The sequence below is a fragment of the Balaenoptera physalus genome (genome assembly GCF_965194825.1).
Source record: "Balaenoptera physalus genome assembly, chromosome: 5".
Lineage (NCBI taxonomy): Eukaryota > Metazoa > Chordata > Mammalia > Artiodactyla > Balaenopteridae > Balaenoptera > Balaenoptera physalus.
Genome location: NC_138884.1, coordinates 39,986,307 through 40,004,848, shown reverse-complemented (window position 1 = coordinate 40,004,848; position 18,542 = coordinate 39,986,307). Strand labels below are relative to the sequence as shown.

The 18,542-nt window shown below is 37.3% G+C and overlaps 1 protein-coding gene and 1 long non-coding RNA gene across 2 annotated transcripts in view; both read left to right on the top strand.

Annotated features, from left to right (window-relative positions):
- Positions 1–18,542, top strand: part of LOC309661689 — a 278,933-nt gene that overhangs the window by 237,999 nt on the left and 22,392 nt on the right. The gene's annotated exons all lie outside the window — the stretch shown is intronic.
- FGA (fibrinogen alpha chain) lies at positions 8,973–17,085 on the top strand. Its single transcript, XM_082463141.1, has 6 exons — positions 8,973–9,125; positions 11,019–11,144; positions 11,920–12,103; positions 13,195–13,340; positions 13,927–15,391; positions 16,169–17,085. The coding sequence occupies exons 1-6, from the start codon at positions 8,988–8,990 to the stop codon at positions 16,876–16,878; spliced, it is 2,769 nt and encodes a 922-aa protein (XP_082319267.1). The 5' UTR covers positions 8,973–8,987; the 3' UTR covers positions 16,879–17,085.

Sequence of the window (18,542 nt, the reverse complement as noted above, 5' to 3'; positions counted from 1 at the left end):
CCTTCCTGTTTTCCATCTTGCTTCCAGCCTTACCTGTTCCCACCTCATCATGCTCCAAACCGCTTCTAAATTCAGCATGCATATAGTCTACCCTTTGAGAATCTATAAAATCCTTTGGGTGAGCAATTTGGTCACAGGATGAGTTATGTAAATATTCATAAGTTTAAATGCAGTAATATCACTCTAGTGATTTATCCCAAGAAAATTATTTTTGAAAAAGAAAATAGCTCTATATAGAAATACAGATAATATTTAAATATTAAATAAATATTTAATAGCAGTGGGAAATTTAGAAAATATTTAACAGTGGAAAAATGGACAAGCAGGGTGGTTTATTAGTACAATGGAAGAGAATGCAATGATTACATAATAAGTATAATATCTCTGTATGAGCATAGAAACATTTACTAAATAATATGTGAAATTTTAAGATGAAAAACAATTCTACAATGATAAGTATGGAAAAGTATATATGCATATACTTTTGAACAAAATGTAATCTTGACATACATGCATTATTTGTATATATTTGTTCTCCCCAATCGATTTATAAAATTTAATAAAAATACTAAACAAAATAAATATAAACAAGTCCAAAAGTTTCTGATTTTTCCCATGATCACTTTTCCAATGCTTCTTCTAAAATATCAATTATAACATTCTTTCAAAAACATTTTGGAGGCCCCTGTTTTTGTGGGTGTCCAGAGTACATATATGTTGGGTAATTCAGGATTGATTAGTGGGAAGGGGCTTCTAACTTTCTCCTTCTATACCTCTGCATTGTTTGATTTGTTATAATGAGTACGTTATTAGTTTTGTAGTTAATTTAAAACCCAATTAGGTAGAGATAAAAAGGTGAATTTAAAATATTTACTTGTTTAGTTATTAATATTCAATGGTGAACATTGAAGGGTTATAGCTTAAGAAATGAAGCAAGATATATACTTCCACACTCAATTGGATCGTGTCTCCACAAATAAAATAGAAATGAAAGGATTATCTTGACAAATCAACTTTTAAAAATTTACTTTTAAGTGAAACAAAGAGTTTGGAGCCTCCTAGCGACAGATTACTTTTCTGCACAGCTCAAATCACAGATAACTATTACCCAACCCTTCCCTTCACTTTCCGGGCACACAAAACTCAGATCACTGCAAAATAGGGCGGCTAAGTACAAAACAGATGTGCATGGTCACACACTTTGAAAAACCCACAGAGGGAAGTTTCCAAAAAGGAGAGTACTGGTACAGATGCACTGATACTATGACTTCAGGTCATGAACTGCAGGGCAGAGTTCTTTAATCAGCAGACAGGAACAGTCATTTATTGGACAATATCAAGATTTTTAAATATACCTCTGAAGTGCTATAGCTTTTTTTCAATTCTTTGTTATGTTTAGTAGTTTGGCTTTAAAGATCATGTTTCAGATTTGTGGGTAGGCTGAAAGTGAGTGGGAAGTGAAAACGTGTAAGTATAGACAGCATATTTGAGAACTTACAAGGTCTAAAATTCTTAACTCTGAACAGCATAAACTAAGCCAAGTTATACATAGTATGTATCTTTGTAGATATAAATTCAGATGATCGAAGTGAAAAACAAAATACACATTTAACCCTGGGGAAAATTAATCTACTGATGATTTCTTATCAGTTTGATGTAGCTCAGAAAGAATGGGGAAAAAAAGAGTTAAAGATAATAAGATGAGTTAAAGTAGATGGAAAATACTAAGTTGATGATAAAGAGACCAAGAGTGTGGGAAAGACTGTTTCATATACCTTTTCCGTGTGTGTGTGTGTGTGTGTGTGTGTGTGTGTGTGTGTGTGTCCCAGAGACAGAAGTTAATTTAGTCATACTTCTGCCACACCATTCTCATTCATCTGTGCTGGGTCACTCTGATTCCTCCCTTTAATCCCTTAATAATAAACCATTGTAATAGATTTGATGCATGTTTATTTGTACATATTCTTATAAATCATGGGTGTTTCTCAGAATGCTGATCCACAAATTTTTTGTTAGTCAGCATTATAAGTAAAAAAATTGAGAATTAGCATGTAGAAACATTTTTCCTATATTATGTATGTGATGATTGTATTTATTCAAATGTAATTATATGTCTTTGGAATCTAATAATTAAAAAATTGACCTTTATTTTTGCTTTTTTACATTTTATTTTACTAGAAACTATTTTTATTGCATTTTATAAGCTAATAGGTCTGTGACTGATAAGAAATTTAATAAAACTGGTCCTTTAGAACAAACACTTTGAGAAACACTACTAAGGTCTTCATTGTATTTATTACTTTTTCCATTCAGCACAGTTAAGATCTACCCACAATCTGAGTATTTTGTAACTTCCTGTGCTCTCCTTTTGAACTGAAGACTTAAAAAGTGAATATTATTTGGCTCCAAAGCTTGTGCTTTTTAAAACTGTATTTTTAATTAACATCTAAGTTCATTTCATTATGGTCAAAGAACATAATTTTGATGATACTGGTTCTTGAGAGACAGTTCACAAATTACTTTGGGACATAGGAATTATCAGAGAATTAATTAACCCCATAAAAGTGTACATAAATCATAACCACTCTCCAATAATGATCTGCATCCAAGAAGAGTATTAATATTTTTTTTTCCTTTAAGAAGGAAAATGAACTAAAGATAGATAGTGATTGGCCTTGTAAACATGAGCTTTGGCCCAAATGGCCTTGTAGCCATGGCCCGTTATGAGCATCAATAATAGGTTTGACCACTGACTTGTAGAACACACCTTTGTAGCAGGTTTGAAAGCCTTTTGGGAAGGCTGGCTGGTGAAATTTCAAGCTCTTGTTCATCTCAGTTTCATTGGGAAATATTTGAAAGTCCAAATGGATAAATTCAGAACATGACATTTAATCAGGTCTTCAACTGGCTCAAAACTGTCTTTTCCAAATCCCAAATCCAGTATTCTTGACCCTCTCTCCCATTTCCCCAATCTTCACCCAGGTTTGCTTCTGCTGGTAACTTAAAAGCATGGAGTAACCTGAGGTAGATGGGAATCCTTCCTAAATAAATCTGAATGTTGACTCTCCCTAAATAAACAGAGTAGGGCAGATTCCATTCTGTGATGAAAGTGGCCTCTTTCGAACCCTCAGGGACAAATAGGTAAAGTGTGACTTAGAAAAAAAATGATCTAACATTTAAGAGACCTTGGACTGGAAATGTTTTCCTTCCTAAATCACTCTTTTTATATCACAAAGCTATGGGAAGGGTCAAATGAGATCACATATGAAATTGCTCCAGAGACAAAAACAAAACTGAATTGTTTTTTGCTGTTAAGATTGGTATTGCTGCATGAGATTTGAATCTAATGTCAGTTAAGTTTGGAAACATAATTTTAAAACTTTAATTTTTTGGCTTTTATATTTTAATAAATTTTAAATTTCAGAATACATTTTAATTTGCAGAAAAGAAGATACAGAGTTCCCTACCCCTGTCACCCAGTTCCTCTAATGTTAACATCTGACATTACCATGGCTCATTTGTCAAAACTTAAGAAACCAACCCTAGTAGTCACTCTTTTCTAACTTCCATGCTTTATTCAGATTTCATCAGTTTTTACACTAATGTCCTTTTTCTGTTCCAGGATCCCATCCAGGATACATTACATTTAGTTGTCATATCTCCTTAGTCAGCTTTGGTAACAATTTCTTAGTCTTTCCCTGTTGTTCATGAACTTGACTGTTTAGAGTATATTCTGGTGGACTGGTCAAGTATGTGTAAAATGCCCCTCAATTTGGGTTTCTGTTCTGTTATGCTCAATAATTTTTTGTTGAATTTTATCTAAGCAAAATTTTACCAAAATGCCTTCTTTAAATTGCCTTGGTTTTACTATAGAATGGTCTGTTAAAAATAGGTTTCAAGAAGAATCACAGAGAATTAAATGGATCTTGATAATTAAATTACCCCATAATTTTCACACAATTCCTTGCTGTGGAAAGTCTAAATACCTCACAGATACTATTTCCCCAGATCTCAATGCATCCCTATTAAATAAATACCAACTGATAGATCATGTTTGCTAATCTTTAATAGAAGAACCACAATGAAATTGACAGTGTGCCAAATTAAATGGATTTAAGCTGTATGACGGTGGAATGAATTCATGTTGTTGATATTAATACATCACTTGATTATTCATCTGCATAATGGTTTTACTTTTCAAGAAAGGATTTATACTTTAATACACATTCAACAAAGAATTTGATAATTCCAGTAAAATTTAGCAAAGCACATTATAAGTAAAATTAATTTATCTTGAAAAATGAATTATTTAATTGATAATGCAGTTAAAAACCAAAAGAAATAAAGCAGTGGCAAAAACTCAAGGACCTCACCTTCACCTGTCTTTCTCTCACACACACTCATCACACATACATACATACATACATACATACATCACACACACACATAACGACTTAGTGGAAATGATTAAAAGTGCTTAAGTAAAAGACCATGAAAATCATGCATAAAAACAAAAAAGAGAATGCTCATTCTATTGTTGGAATATTACAGAATTTAATTCCAAAAATGTTAAAAAATTATGCAATTAAATGGCTACTCATCTGGGAACAGTTTAATTACAAGAAATAAAGTAGATTTCTTTCCTGAATAAAGAGATTAAAGAGAAATACAATGTGATAGAATCAAGAACCATCAAGAAAAACTCTTTTTTTCCTTCCTCACTTTCATAAGTGTAGTTCAGAATTATTTCTGTGTATTTAAGGAAATTCCCAACTTCTTTCTACAGCTATAACTTCCAGGAAAACCATCTGCCGTCAGAGTACTGATGAGTTCTGAAAGTAAAAGTCCCATTAGTTCCTCTCAGATCGATCATCATACTATCCCATTCACCTTTCACAATAAGCAGACTGGTTAAAAACAAATTTCTGCAATACTCTTGAAATGCAGGAGACAAGGAGAGAAAATAATATACACAAAGCTAAGGAGCCTTGCCAGTGTTTTCCAGTAAATCCTTTATAGATCCGTCACTGCTGTCCAAACCTGAGGCAGAGGCTCTGAAAGAGTAGTATAAGGGCCAGAACCTCCTATATTTTTATAATTCAGGCATTTCGAAATTTAGAAATTAATTGTGGTACTTTCCAGTTGTACACTTAATATTAATTTAACAAAATATTTCCTGTTAAGGTACCATTATCTTCTTGTTATTAGGAGAATAATAAATTTATAGATTCATACAGATTTTTATGCTAAAAGACTTACAATTAGTATTTTTTCAAAAGCATCTTTCATTTTTAGGCTTGAATTAAATCTGATATTTTAAGGAACATTTTACACAAAATGTGACAGAAAACAATGCAGAAACGGTATTTCAGCCTCTACTCTGTGCTCTAAAAGTACTTTGAACTTACCTCACAGAATTTTTTTCATTGTTTTATATCAGATTAAACCATATGAAATTGCAGACATTCATCATTTTGATCTACAAAAATGGCAATTTTATATGGTTTAACTTCTTAGCTGCACATGTAAGCAACTTGAACGTACAAGGCTATACATTATTTGCCTTTCTATCTCAAGAACATGGCATGCAGGACTGACAAATAGTAAACATACAATAAATGTTTGTTATATTCAAACGAATGAATAAGTAAGTGAACTGGCCTCAGAATTCAATACATTTAAAATAAATTGGTAAAGAAAGGGATGTTCTTTTACTTTCCTGGGATGTAGCCCCCAGAAGGACAAATGCCCCATTCAAAAGAAAGCTGAGGGTTGTTTTATTTTATTTTGTTTTGCTTGTATTTTAAAGTTATGTTTACACAGTGGCAAATATTTAAATGACTGGCTATGTATTTTACTCTCATGTATAAATTTTGGTGCGTAGATACAGTTTAAAAGTGAAACATAATTACAGCTATAGAATTTCTATTCTTTTTACATACACTATACATCATACAAATAAAATCTATTCCAGTGCTGCCCAATGTGATGGCATAACAAATATGTGAATCCCTGAGTTTAAATACTTATAATTTGTGAGAAATTATATTAATTTCAAAGGATAAATGAATGAAACATTCCTCTCATTAGAGCTAAGGAAAATAGGATATAGTCATCTGTGGGAAAAATGCAATACACAGTGGTTTTGGTCTAAGAAACTGGAAATTTCTTAATTTTTTCCCACTTTTACACTTGTAAAGTTATCCTTATTGTCACATGATTTTAAACAATGATACTCCTATATATTGTACAACACAGGAATATAGCCAATATTTTATAATAAGTGTAAATGAACTATAATCTTTAAAAATTGTGAATCACTATGTTGTATACCTGAAACTTATATAATATTGTTCATCAACTATACCTCAATAAAAAAATGATATTCCTTGCATTATTTGTTGCCTATTCACCTGCATGGCTTTCTGTCTAAACAAAACCTACTTCTCCATAGCTGATAATAAGGCTTGCTTGTGAGGTAAAGAGCCCAGCCTGGTGCTCATTCCTGCAGTGCTAGGCCCAAAGAGAGCCCCAAAGGTGCCTGGTTAGGGAATTGTGGCACTGGAGAGATAACATAGGAACTTTCAATTTAGGGGCATTGGAATATTCTAGGGACCATTTCTGGAGCTTGTAATGTGTATATCGAACATGTTATATAGCCTCACATTTTATGTAATCCTCACAACAACACTGCAAGATAAATATTGTCATCTCTACACTGCAAGATAATTATTGTCATCTCTATCTTACAGATAAGCAAGCTGGTTCAGAGAATTTTGTTTGTCCATGTCACTCAGCTAGGATGCAGATCTCACTCTCTACAAAGCCCACTGTCCTTCCACCACACTGTGCTGCCACTGTGACAGCCTTCTATCACTCCAACAAATACTTACTGGTACTTATCCTATGCCTGGCATTGTACTAGACAGTGTGCCTTGGCTTCAGGAAACTTAGTGTGGAAGAGACAAAAAATAAACAAATACTTTCCCATGTATACTGTCCAGTAGTGATAAAGTAAAATGAGTGAAAACCAACTCAGGTTAAAAGAATAGCATGTGAGGGTGGCTGCCCTTCAGGTAGGGTGGTCAAAGGAGGCATTTCTGAAGAGGTGCTATCTGAGCAGAACCCTGGATGAAGTAAGGGAGTGAGACATGCAGATACTTGAAGGAGCCATGGAACAGCAAGGATCGTGCCACAGGTGGTACCTTGGAAAAGCCCAGACATGGCACCAGAGTGCTGGCATTCAGTCACACTGGTTTCTGTTAACTTACTTTTAATCAGATTATGTCCAACCAAGTCACCTGAAGCTCACCAGATTACTGTCTGGGAACTTCTTCCATATACCATGTTTACCCCTAAGAAAGGCACTTCCTGTGGGCAGAGGAAAACATCTGGGGAAGTCAGTCTCGGATCCTATACATTCCTGGCATTTTGCTAGTTCAACCACTGTGGACAAGTGTAACCCAGCTTTCCATGGAGTCATTGCCCTTCATAACCTGGATAAGACTCTAGGGTTCTCTCTGAGCTCCGAAGCTGCTTCAAAAAAGCCACATCAGAGGTGAGCTTGATCAGACAAAGAACCTTCCATGGAGCAAGCAGTGTAGGAGGGGCTGCCTTGTACCAGGCTCTCACCCATTTACAGCAAGCTTCACATTCCCACAGAGCCCTGAGACAGGGCTCAATTTCATAACAGTGTAACCCGCTCATGCTTTCTTGCTCAATGAATCCTCACACCTTTTGGGGAGAATATAAAGACCATTAAAATATGTCAGTTCTCAAGTTTATGATCTAGTGGAAGAGATGGACAATGTTCCTGCAGTAATAAATGTCATGAGTGGTACATAGTCTAAGGAAGTATGAAAGAACAAGAGATTGCTTTCAGTTGGAGACATGAAATCAGGTACTATGTAAAGTGTCCAGCAAAGTCCCCAGCAATTAGTAAACACTCAATAAATTTTGGCTGTTATACTATGATCAGGATTGGCTTCACATAGGAAGCAGCATTTGAGACAAGGTAGGATTGGCAGACATATTACAGGATGCCCAGTTAAATATGCATTTCAGATAAACAACAGCAACACATTTTTAGTATGAATAGGTCTGAATATTGCACGGGACAAACTTACACTAAAATATATTTGCTGTTTATCTGACATTCAAATTTAACATTCAAATTTAACTGGTTTTTTATTTGCTAAATCTGGCAACTCTTAGACAAGAAAATTTGATATGGAGATGAAGATCAGGGAAAATAAATTAGCTTGTCCAAAGGTACAGAAACTGGAAAGAAATAATAATTGTTATTGGAGAACATAAAGTGCCATGAAAGTACTCTTTCTTTCCAGTTTCTGTACCTTTGGATATGTGGCAATCTCAGGGCTTTACAAGGATTAACTCATTTATTCTTCATAAAAACATGTGTGATAGGTTATTACTATCCCCATTTTAAAAATGAGGAATCTGGGGTATAAAGAGGTAAAGTAATTTGTCCAAAAGCAGAGCTGGGAAATGGTGTAGCTGGGAGTATGAACCTAGGATGTTTGGCTCCTGGAGCTGCTTGTTTTAACCATTCTGGATAGAGGAAGCTTACTGAAGGCCTTCAGGATCAGCTCATCACCACAGTCAGTCAAAAGTCAGATCAACCAACCATAATTCCTGCATAAAGTGAAATCTCAGTTGTCAGATCTCTGCCGGTGGGCTACAGCTAGCCTGCCTCCACCACCCTCTATATTCTTTCAAGTACTCGAGTAGAGATAGGTCCTCCCATGTTCCCCTTTGCATTCCCAAAATCAGCCTGTTACTGGAATGTGGGATCTTCCACGAACTGGGCTACCTTTGCAACAGCTTATCTGAAGCAAACAAGCTTAGGGAATTGAGCAAGAACTTCTGGGACAACAACTTTACAGAAGGAGCAAGAGATGCAGGGTGCATGTTGACTGTCTCAACGGGACAAAGATAATGATTAATCAGACCTTTTGCAGACTTAAATGGGATGGGAACTCGGCGTGAAGGCAGTCCTCTTTTCTTTCAGCTGGAGTGCTCCTCTTGAGCCAGCCCCACCCACGGCAGAGATGGTTTCTGTGAGGGTCCTCTGCCTGGTCCTGAGTGTGATGGGTGCAGTTCAGGTATGGCCTTCTTTATTTCCTCTTCTCTTTCTCTCTGGTGTTTATTCCACAAAGAGCTTGCAGGTCTGAGTCAGCCATGTGTATGTCCTCACACACTATTAGCTTTATAAGCTGTAGCCAGTGGAGGCAAGTCCCTAGATGGGCTTGACACCTCAAGAATACAGGGTAATATCACCCTCAGAGGGAGACTTAGCGGGACCAAAGTATATAAATTCACAGGGGAATCTTCAACACCTATAGCTTGGTCTTACATTGGATTTTGTCAAAGAGAAGAAATTTTTGCCATCTTTGTTGCTGTAAAGACTTGGGATTGCTAGTTAACAGAACAGAACATTCTTATGATAAGAATTTTTAACCTAGTTATTATTTTATTGCTATTTGTCCATAATAAGCAGAACAGTGGTTTAATGTAGCTTTTCTGAAAGGTTGTGTTTGTGTTTCTTTACGACAAATAAAAAGCAAATTAGTTATCTTTGAAAACATATTACATAGCAAAATTGGAAGAGATTAATTGATAGGCAATATGTTTTTTGGAAGCAATTGTATTCTTTTAAGATATTACAAATATTGCAATAATTCCTAAAGTTTGACTCCAGAAACCTATGCAAAAGAAGAGAAACTTCATTCAACAAGAGTTTTCAACTTCTATCTTATAAAAACTTGGTAAATATGTTCCAAAAATCTCAGTTACTTCCAGACTGTGAATTATTCCATTTTATTTCTTTTCCTTTATTGCTCATAAACCCTAATACCAGAGCAGAAGAAACTAAAGAGTGTTTCTAACATAATTTTCTCCCTTATACAAATAATAAGTAAACATTTTTATGGGAAACAAGACTAATATCATTTGTTAAAGTTATACTTTGCATAATGCATGTTTCATTTATTTCTCCCTTATTGGTATAAATATTTAATTTTTGCCTGTTTTTATTTTTGTGCCATTTTTTCCAATGTATGTTTGATTTATGATTTTATTTCTTAGATGAAAAGATTGTACTTGTTCATTTAAATAAGTTGTTCTTGATTGCTTGAGTTAATATTACTATTATTGGGGTATTTTTTTGAATGAGACAGAAAATGTTAACTAATAAGAATAAACCACTGAGATTGAGAGTCATAAAAATCCTTGTAACTTGGTGGTACAAAATAAAAATAGCTAAAACCTAAAACCAACATTGATTTCTTAGGATATAACATCTTGCTGGAAGAATATCTGTATATCCTATTTTACTTGATCACAACGGAAATTTTTTAAAAAAATCTGTATTTCTAATTATAAGGTGTTCCAAAAAAAGTATCAGTCATGGACCATTTTTTTTTTTTGCTCTCAGTGTACTTTTTTTCATTTCAAATAAAAAGAAATTATTATGTGGGTAACCCAAAAAGCATTTCTGAGTCTGAATTGGCTACATTTGTGTCCTTGTATATACTTGCTCAAATTATAGACCCATAAGGTCATTGTGGTGGATACTTGAAGGAGAGACAGACCTGAAGCTAAGATGGTGTAGGTTTTTTCCTACTAAAACAGGAGTTAGAGGAGAAAGAACTCTGAGTTTTTCCATTATTTTTCTATCTTCAGACATGAATGAAAATGTAAAGGTAATTTTTAACTAAGCTTGTTGATTCAAATAATCTTCCTTTTATAATGGATCCTTTACAACTCCTAACATTTATTAAATGCTTATTTAGTGTAGAACACAGTTGAGATTTGTACACTCATCTCCTTCAGTCTCACAACTCCACAAAATAGGCATTAGGATTTTCATTCCAAAGATAAGAAACCTGAAGCTTGCAGAGCCCCTTGGATCCCTTGCTTGGGATTTACAGGCATGCCAGCTTCTCCTCCTTATCTGCTTAAAGACCTCTCTTTTGTGTGTTTATGAATCCTTAAAGGCGGCAGATCCCAGTGAAGGTGAATTTATTGCTGAAGGAGGAGGTGTGCGTGGCCCAAGGCTTGTGGAAAAAGAGCAGTCTGCCTGCAAAGAGTCGAACTGGCCCTTCTGCTCTGATGAAGACTGGGTGAGCCGTGGGCACAGGGAGTAGAGCAGGACAGTCCTTTCCTGTGCTGCTGGCAGCGCACACAGGCTGACACTTTAGGTCACAGAAAACTTGTCCAGTGGGAAATAATCTAATAGCTCCTTACATATCAAATTAAAGAAGACAGATGGAAAAGAACTTAGTCCTGAGAGCACTGTTTAAATTACCTCTGAGACACTGGGTCATTGGTGGGATTAACAGATTGGATTTTAGTTGTATGTTCAGGCAAATACTAGGAACCTGACTATTATGACCTCTGGATTTCATGGGTTCTAATTTATGGTTAAGTGGACCCCCATTCCAGAATTTCTTTAAGATCTCTGACTAGCCCTCTTAAACTACGTTTAGGTCAAGAGATGACCTGAAGACACTGGGGAGAGGAGCAGTGGGGGTTCATAGAAACCTTCAAATTTATACTGGATCAGAGAGATAGACTCTTTTATTAATTTTATTTTTTAAAATTTTATTGAAGTATAGTTGATTTACAATGTTGTGTTAATTTCTAGTGTATAGTAAAGTGACTCAGTTTTATATATTCTTTTTCATATCCTTTTCCATTATACTTTATCCCAGGATACTGAATATAGTTCCCTGGGCTATACAGTAGGACCTTGCTGTTTATCCATTCTACATATACTATCTTGCATCTGCTAATCCCAAACTCCCGATCCTCCCCCCCACCCTCCCTCCTGCTTGGCACCCATAAGTCTGTTCCCAAGAGATAGACTCTTAATGTAATTTTTCCTCTTCATTCCAGAACTACAAATGCCCTTCTGGCTGCAGGATGAAAGGATTGATTGATGAAGTCAATCAAGATTTTACAAACAGAATAAATAAACTAAAAAATTCACTAGTTGATTATCAGAAGAACAATAAGGACTCTAACACATTGACCAGGAATATAATGGATATTTTGAGAGGGGATTTTGCCAATTCTAAGAGTAAGTATTACAGTTAGTTCTTTGACTTTATAGCACACAACAAAAACAACAAAAATCAGAAGTAGATATGATGTCTCCTTATTACAACTGTGATTTTATTCCAAAGTACTTTATGTAGAAAAATATACCTTTATGATATCCCTGAATTTTAAGGAAGGGGCTTGTTTATGTTATTTTTATCACATAAAGGAAGTTAGTTTAGAATTGCTTTAAGGTCACAAAGTAAGGCAGCATTTTGGACTAAAGATTAGAATTTAAGTGTGTTCGTTTTAAAGAATATACATGGAAAATAAGGTGAGCCCTACCTTTTGAGTAGATACTTCTGTTTCTGTCTAACAAAGGAGGAAACTGAGAGGTCAGGGGACTTGCTCAAAGGTGCAAAGCTATCATGTGGTGGGGCTGGGAGTGCAACCCACAGACTCCACCGTGCTTATTATGAAGTGTTTTGCTTTGTTTTGTTTTGTTTAATTTAAAATATAGAGCCATGTTGTCTCTTTCTCATTGGCCTAGGACTAAGTCTCATTAGGACTAGGAAACTCTGGACTCACTCTGGGCATGGGCAGTGAGTTTAGTAAGGCCTCAGCTCCTGAAACCTTGCCTTGACTCTTTATATCCTTGGGAGGCACTTGGCTAATTTAAAGTTGATGGTGAAAGAGCAACTGGCAAGTGCATGATCCTGTTGACCTAAAAAAAAAGCTTAGGAACAAATTCAAATCTATAACTGTGAAGAAAACCTTTTCAGTAAGAAAATCCAAGAATATATTCACGTCCCTTGATTAAGGATATAATGAAATAATTGGAATGTAATCAAACTGATTATTTTATCTCAATTATGCCTTTAAAATTTCAAAGAGTTTTTGTCTTCTGCATTTATTTGGGTTACTAATAAGGCATCTTAATTGATATCCATGGATGACTGCAGGATATTGTCCAAATATCAAATGCCTAATAGATTTAGAAATCCCAAATTAAATGTCCAAACTATTATAGAAGTAAAATGGGGAATATCCATAAGCAAATTTCCTTGTTTTGCTGGCTATTACAAACAAATCACTCAGCAGCTACTTCAGTACCCATACTTGCCATTTCAGACAATGAAAATACATTTAGCCAAGTGTCAGAAGATCTGAGAAGGAGAATTGAGATCCTGAAGCGCAAAGTTATAGAACAAGTACAGCATATCCACCTTCTGCAGAAAAATGTCAGGGATCAGCTGATAGATATGAAACGACTGGAGGTGAGTAATTATGTGGCTCTGACCCCAGATTTCTTTGTTTTTGAATAGCAGGGAAAGGAAGGCAATAGTCATTCATTAAATGCCTACTCTTTGTAAAGCAATGTGTTATAGCCATCATCTACCTACAAAGTAAGTATTATTTCCCCCACTCTACAGATGAAGAAAAAAACTCAGTGCTATTAAGTAAAATTTCCAAGGGCACATAAAATGGTAAATTTCAAAAGCAAATACTCAGTCCTTGCATCTTATTCCAGCCGCTGCTTGTCCCTGACATCACTGTGTCTCTGAGTCTTCAGCCTCAGTCTCACAGAGGATCACATCATCAGTGTCTCCTTTCAGAGGGAATAGCACTTTGCTCTTGATCTATTCTAAGATAAATCCAGATGTTTCTATTGCTTATCCTGGCCAGCCTTAGAATACCCAACCTCTCTTTCACTGAGGATACTACATAAATGAAGTATTGGTTGGTAGGTCTCCAAGTTAAAGAAATGAAACCAGTTTCCAAAAAATAAATTAACTACTAAGAACTCAAAAGACCTAGTTTATTATAGCTACCTTTTTTCTTTATCTTCCCCTCCCCCTCTAGGTGGACATTGATATTAAGATCCGATCTTGCAAAGGGTCATGCAGTAGGGCTTTAGAACATAAAGTAGATCTGGAGGACTATAAAGATCAGCAGAAGCAACTTGAACAGGTTATTGCCATAGACTTACTTCCCTCCAGAGACAGTCAATATTTACCACTGATAAAAATGAGGCCAGTTCCAGGCCCGATTACCAGAGAGTTCAAGAGCCAGCTTCAGGAAGCCCCTCCAGAGTGGAAGGCACTGCTGGAAATGCAGCAGATGAAAATGGAGTTAGAGAGGTTTGGTGGAGATGGGCATGCCAGAGGAGATTCTGCATCTCATGGAACAGGATCAACACCAGAAAGCCCCAGGAAGCCTGGAACTGGTAGTATTGGAAACGTGAATCCTGGGATCTATGGACCTGGAGGTGCTGGCACTTGGAACACTGGCCATCCTGAGCCCGGAAGTGCTGGCACTTGGAACACTGGACGCCCTGAGCCTGGAAGTGCTGGCACTTGGAACACTGGCCATCCTGAGCCCGGAAGTGCTGGCACTTGGAACACTGGACGCCCTGAGCCTGGAAGTGCTGGCACTTGGAACACTGGCCATCCTGAGCCCGGAAGTGCTGGCACTTGGAACACTGGACGCCCTGAGCCCGGAAGTGCTGGCACTTGGAACACTGGCCATCCTGAGCCCGGAAGTGCTGGCACTTGGAACACTGGCCATCCTGAGCCCGGAAGTGCTGGCACTTGGAACACTGGACGCCCTGAGTCCGGAGGTTTTGGCACTTGGGGCTCTGGAAGTTCTGTGTCTGCAAGTTTTAGGCCAGATAGCTCAGGGCATGGGAACATCAGGCCTTCCAATCCAGATGTGCCCTGGGGCACATTTGAAGAGGTGTCAGGAAATGTAAGTCCAGGGACAAAGAAAGAGCTCCACACAGGTAAACTGGTCACTACTAAAGGAGATAAAGAGCTTCTGATTGGTAGTGAGAAGGTCACTTCTGGTCGCACAACCACCACTCGTCGTTCATGCTCTAAAATCATCACAAGGACTGTTACACATGCCGACGGTCACACAGAAACAACCAAAGAAGTGGTAAACTCTGAAGATGGTTCTGACTGTAGTGACACAGATTTGGACTTGCACTTGCCTGGCAGGGGTAGCCTAGATGATTTCTTTCATAGGCACAATGATGGTTTTTTCTCCTCTACGTTAAAAGAGCTTGACAGTAAGATCCATTCTATGGGCTCAGACTTAGGGGATATCGGCTCTCACCACCCCGGCATACCTGAGGTCTCTTCCAGTAGTAAAACTTCAAGTCATGGCAAAGAGTTTGCAAGCAGTAGCATGACTATCAACAGAGGAGGCTCCACGTTTGAAAGCAAGGGCTATAAAATGGCAGATGAGGCCGGAAGTGAAGAGGATCTTGGCTTCAAAGGAGCACATGTCACCAAGAGAGGCCATGCTAAAACTCGCCCTGCCAGAGGTATCCGCACTTCTCCTTTGGGGAAGCCTTCCGTGACCCCCTAGACTAAGTTCATTACTCCTACAATGTATCTCCCATAGCACCTTTTACTTCTTTCTTAGCCCTCTATCACGCTTTATTGAAATTACAGGTTTTTGCTTATTTTTTTGTGCTAGACTGTAAGTTCCATGGGGGCAGGGACTTTTTGTCTATCATGTTCATCTCTGTATTCCCAAATGCCTAGCAGTGTGGAGTCAGCACTCAATAAATACATGTTAAATGAATGAATGAGTGAATCCCTCTGGAACTCAATTTTAAATTTGTTTAACCAAATTCTTTTACCATTCAAAATGTGTGCCATTGGAAATTGTCACTCAACTGATTATTCATATTTTTAGTGTATGTCTCAGTTGACATTGAGATCAGGTTAAAAACAAGTGATATTAGTATTAAATGATGCTTATATATCTTTTCTGGTTACTTGCCATTAATCAGTATGTGCAAGTGAAATTCCAAATTCATTGAGAAAAATCCCCCTTGCAATGTGTAAATAAAATGCTACTTACTTGCATAAGTTCCATTCCAGTGTAAGCACATCCTTTCTCTATAAAGGGAAGGAAGGAATGCAAGAATGAATGAAGGGAGGAAGGAAGGAAGGAAGGAAGGAAGGAAGGAAGGAAGGGAGGGAGGGAGGGAGGGAAAGAAAGCCAGTATCTGCCTTCATTTAATCTGGGCCATTTAACTTTGTAAAGTTAAATGAGAGTAAGTTCTTCCAACCAGCTTAATTTTTTTTTTTAGACTGTTATGATGCCCTCCAAACACATCCTTCAGGTGCCCAAAGTGGCATTTTCAATATCAAGCTACCGGGATCCAGTAAGATTTTTTCTGTTTATTGTGATCAAGAGACCGGTTTGGGAGGATGGCTTTTGATCCAGCAAAGAATGGATGGCTCACTGAATTTTAACCGGACCTGGCAAGACTACAAGAAAGGTTTCGGCAGCCTAAATGACAAGGGAGAAGGAGAATTCTGGCTAGGCAACGAATACCTCCACTTACTAACCCTGAGAGGCTCCATCCTTCGGGTTGAATTAGAAGACTGGGCTGGGAAAGGGGCTTATGCAGAATATCACTGGAGGGTAGGCTCTGAGGCAGAAGGCTATGCCCTGCAGGTCTCCTCCTATGAGGGCACGGCAGGTGATGCTCTGATTGAGGGTTCTGTAGAGGAAGGGACAGAGTACACTTCTCATGCTGGCATGCACTTCAGCACCTTCGACAGGGATGCAGACAAGTGGGAAGACAACTGTGCCGAAGTCTACGGAGGAGGCTGGTGGTACAACAACTGCCAAGCAGCCAATCTCAATGGCATCTACTACCCCGGGGGCTCCTATGACCCCAGGGACAACAGTCCCTATGAGATTGAGAATGGAGTGGTCTGGGTCCCCTTCAGAGGTGCCGATTATTCCCTCAGGGCTGTTCGCATGAAAATCCGGCCCTTTGGGACACAATAGGCTGAAGGAGTGGCAGTGAGAGCACTCTGTTTCTGTGTTTAGTGAAGAGGAGAAAAAAATAAGGAGGAGATAGGAGTCGAGATTCTTTATAGCCTACTAAAAATTCTCGGGTGCTATTTTATTATTCTTTGTACTGTAGTTAAATGTAACTGAGACATATTAGTGCTTTAAAAAATAAAGTTATATAAATTTTTAAGCTTTAAAATAGCTCTGTGGGTTTTAAAATTTTTATTAAAATGCATCAAGGGACACTCGGTACATCAGGAAGGGGGAGTTGAGTGGAAGGTCCTCTCTGCAACACTTAGAGTGGCTTTCTGAGAACGTCTCCATTTCCCACACCACCCAAAGTCATGGGGTCATTGTAAAGTAAAAAAGTAATTTCATCCATTCTACTTGAACGGTTTTAAACCAATATCTTAAGTTATGAATCATTGAACTGAACACTGGCTGGGCTTTGTATAGGAATTTACAAGTTACTAAGTACATTCATTTCTTCTGTTGGCAAGCAAATCCAGCAAGGCAGGAGAAGCATTCTTTCCTAACAGAAATAGAGATCTATCTACTTCTTAAGTCTTCCAATGAAGACCATAATGCACATCGAATTTTTTCCCCAGAGTCTAACCAATTTCTTGCAGAAAAATACACGGAAAAAAAAGCATTTAAAATCTTTTAAATATTTACAAGTAGTCCAAAAACATTGAACTTACACATTAATAAAAAATCCCCACAACATTCGTCTGACTTCACTTTTCACCAATCATAAAGTATATCCTGTGATGTAATACTTGTTATTAAAGTAAGACATTCGTTTGAAACCATCTCACTAAATATGATCTATGCCATATCCATAAATTCAACATATTGACATTGGTCAGTATTTTATTTGATCTAAAAATAGATCATCTTTGATCTTGGTGAACTTGGCTCCTGGCCCCAAGTTTTAACTCACATTTTCTTCTAGTGAGAACCACTTGCCACTTACCCTTGGAAATGTATTAAAATATTCCAAGCATATTGGGATCCCAGTACATTGCCCTCACTTGCAAAGTTTCTATCCTAATGTAAATGCATCCTTTCTCCTAGGAAGGAAAGAAGGGGAAGGAGGGAAGGAAGGAAGGAAGGAAGGAAGGAAGGAAGGAAGGAAGGAAGGAAGGAAGGAAGGAAGAGAGGGAGAAGAAGAAGGAGGGAGGCAGGAGGGGTGAGAAGAAGGAAAGATGCCAGGGCTCTTGTCCAGTGCCTGGGGAGCAGAAAAAAGGTGAGCAAAAGAGCTTGCAAATGAGTCACATATGAAGCCCCAGTGTTCTTGCATTTTCTTATGTGCTGTTGAAAACCCTTCATACAAATAAGTGACGTCCCCCACATCTTTGTATAAATGGATATGAACTTCTTCAAAATTGAAAGGATTTTCATTCATTTCAGACATTAGAGTGCCATAGTATTTCTCTGCCTACCACCTTTACACCCACACATCTGCCTCCACAGAATTGGAGTTGGAAGTAGGAAGTATTTTATTTTCCAGAATATCACACTATTAGGAACAGAATTGGGTCCCAAAATGAAATCAACTTTGATTGTGAAGAGCCATTCATTTCTCATTTATTTTGAAGGCTTTGAGTTTATTAGCAAAGAATAAGCAACCTCTTAATTTAATAAACAATAGCCAA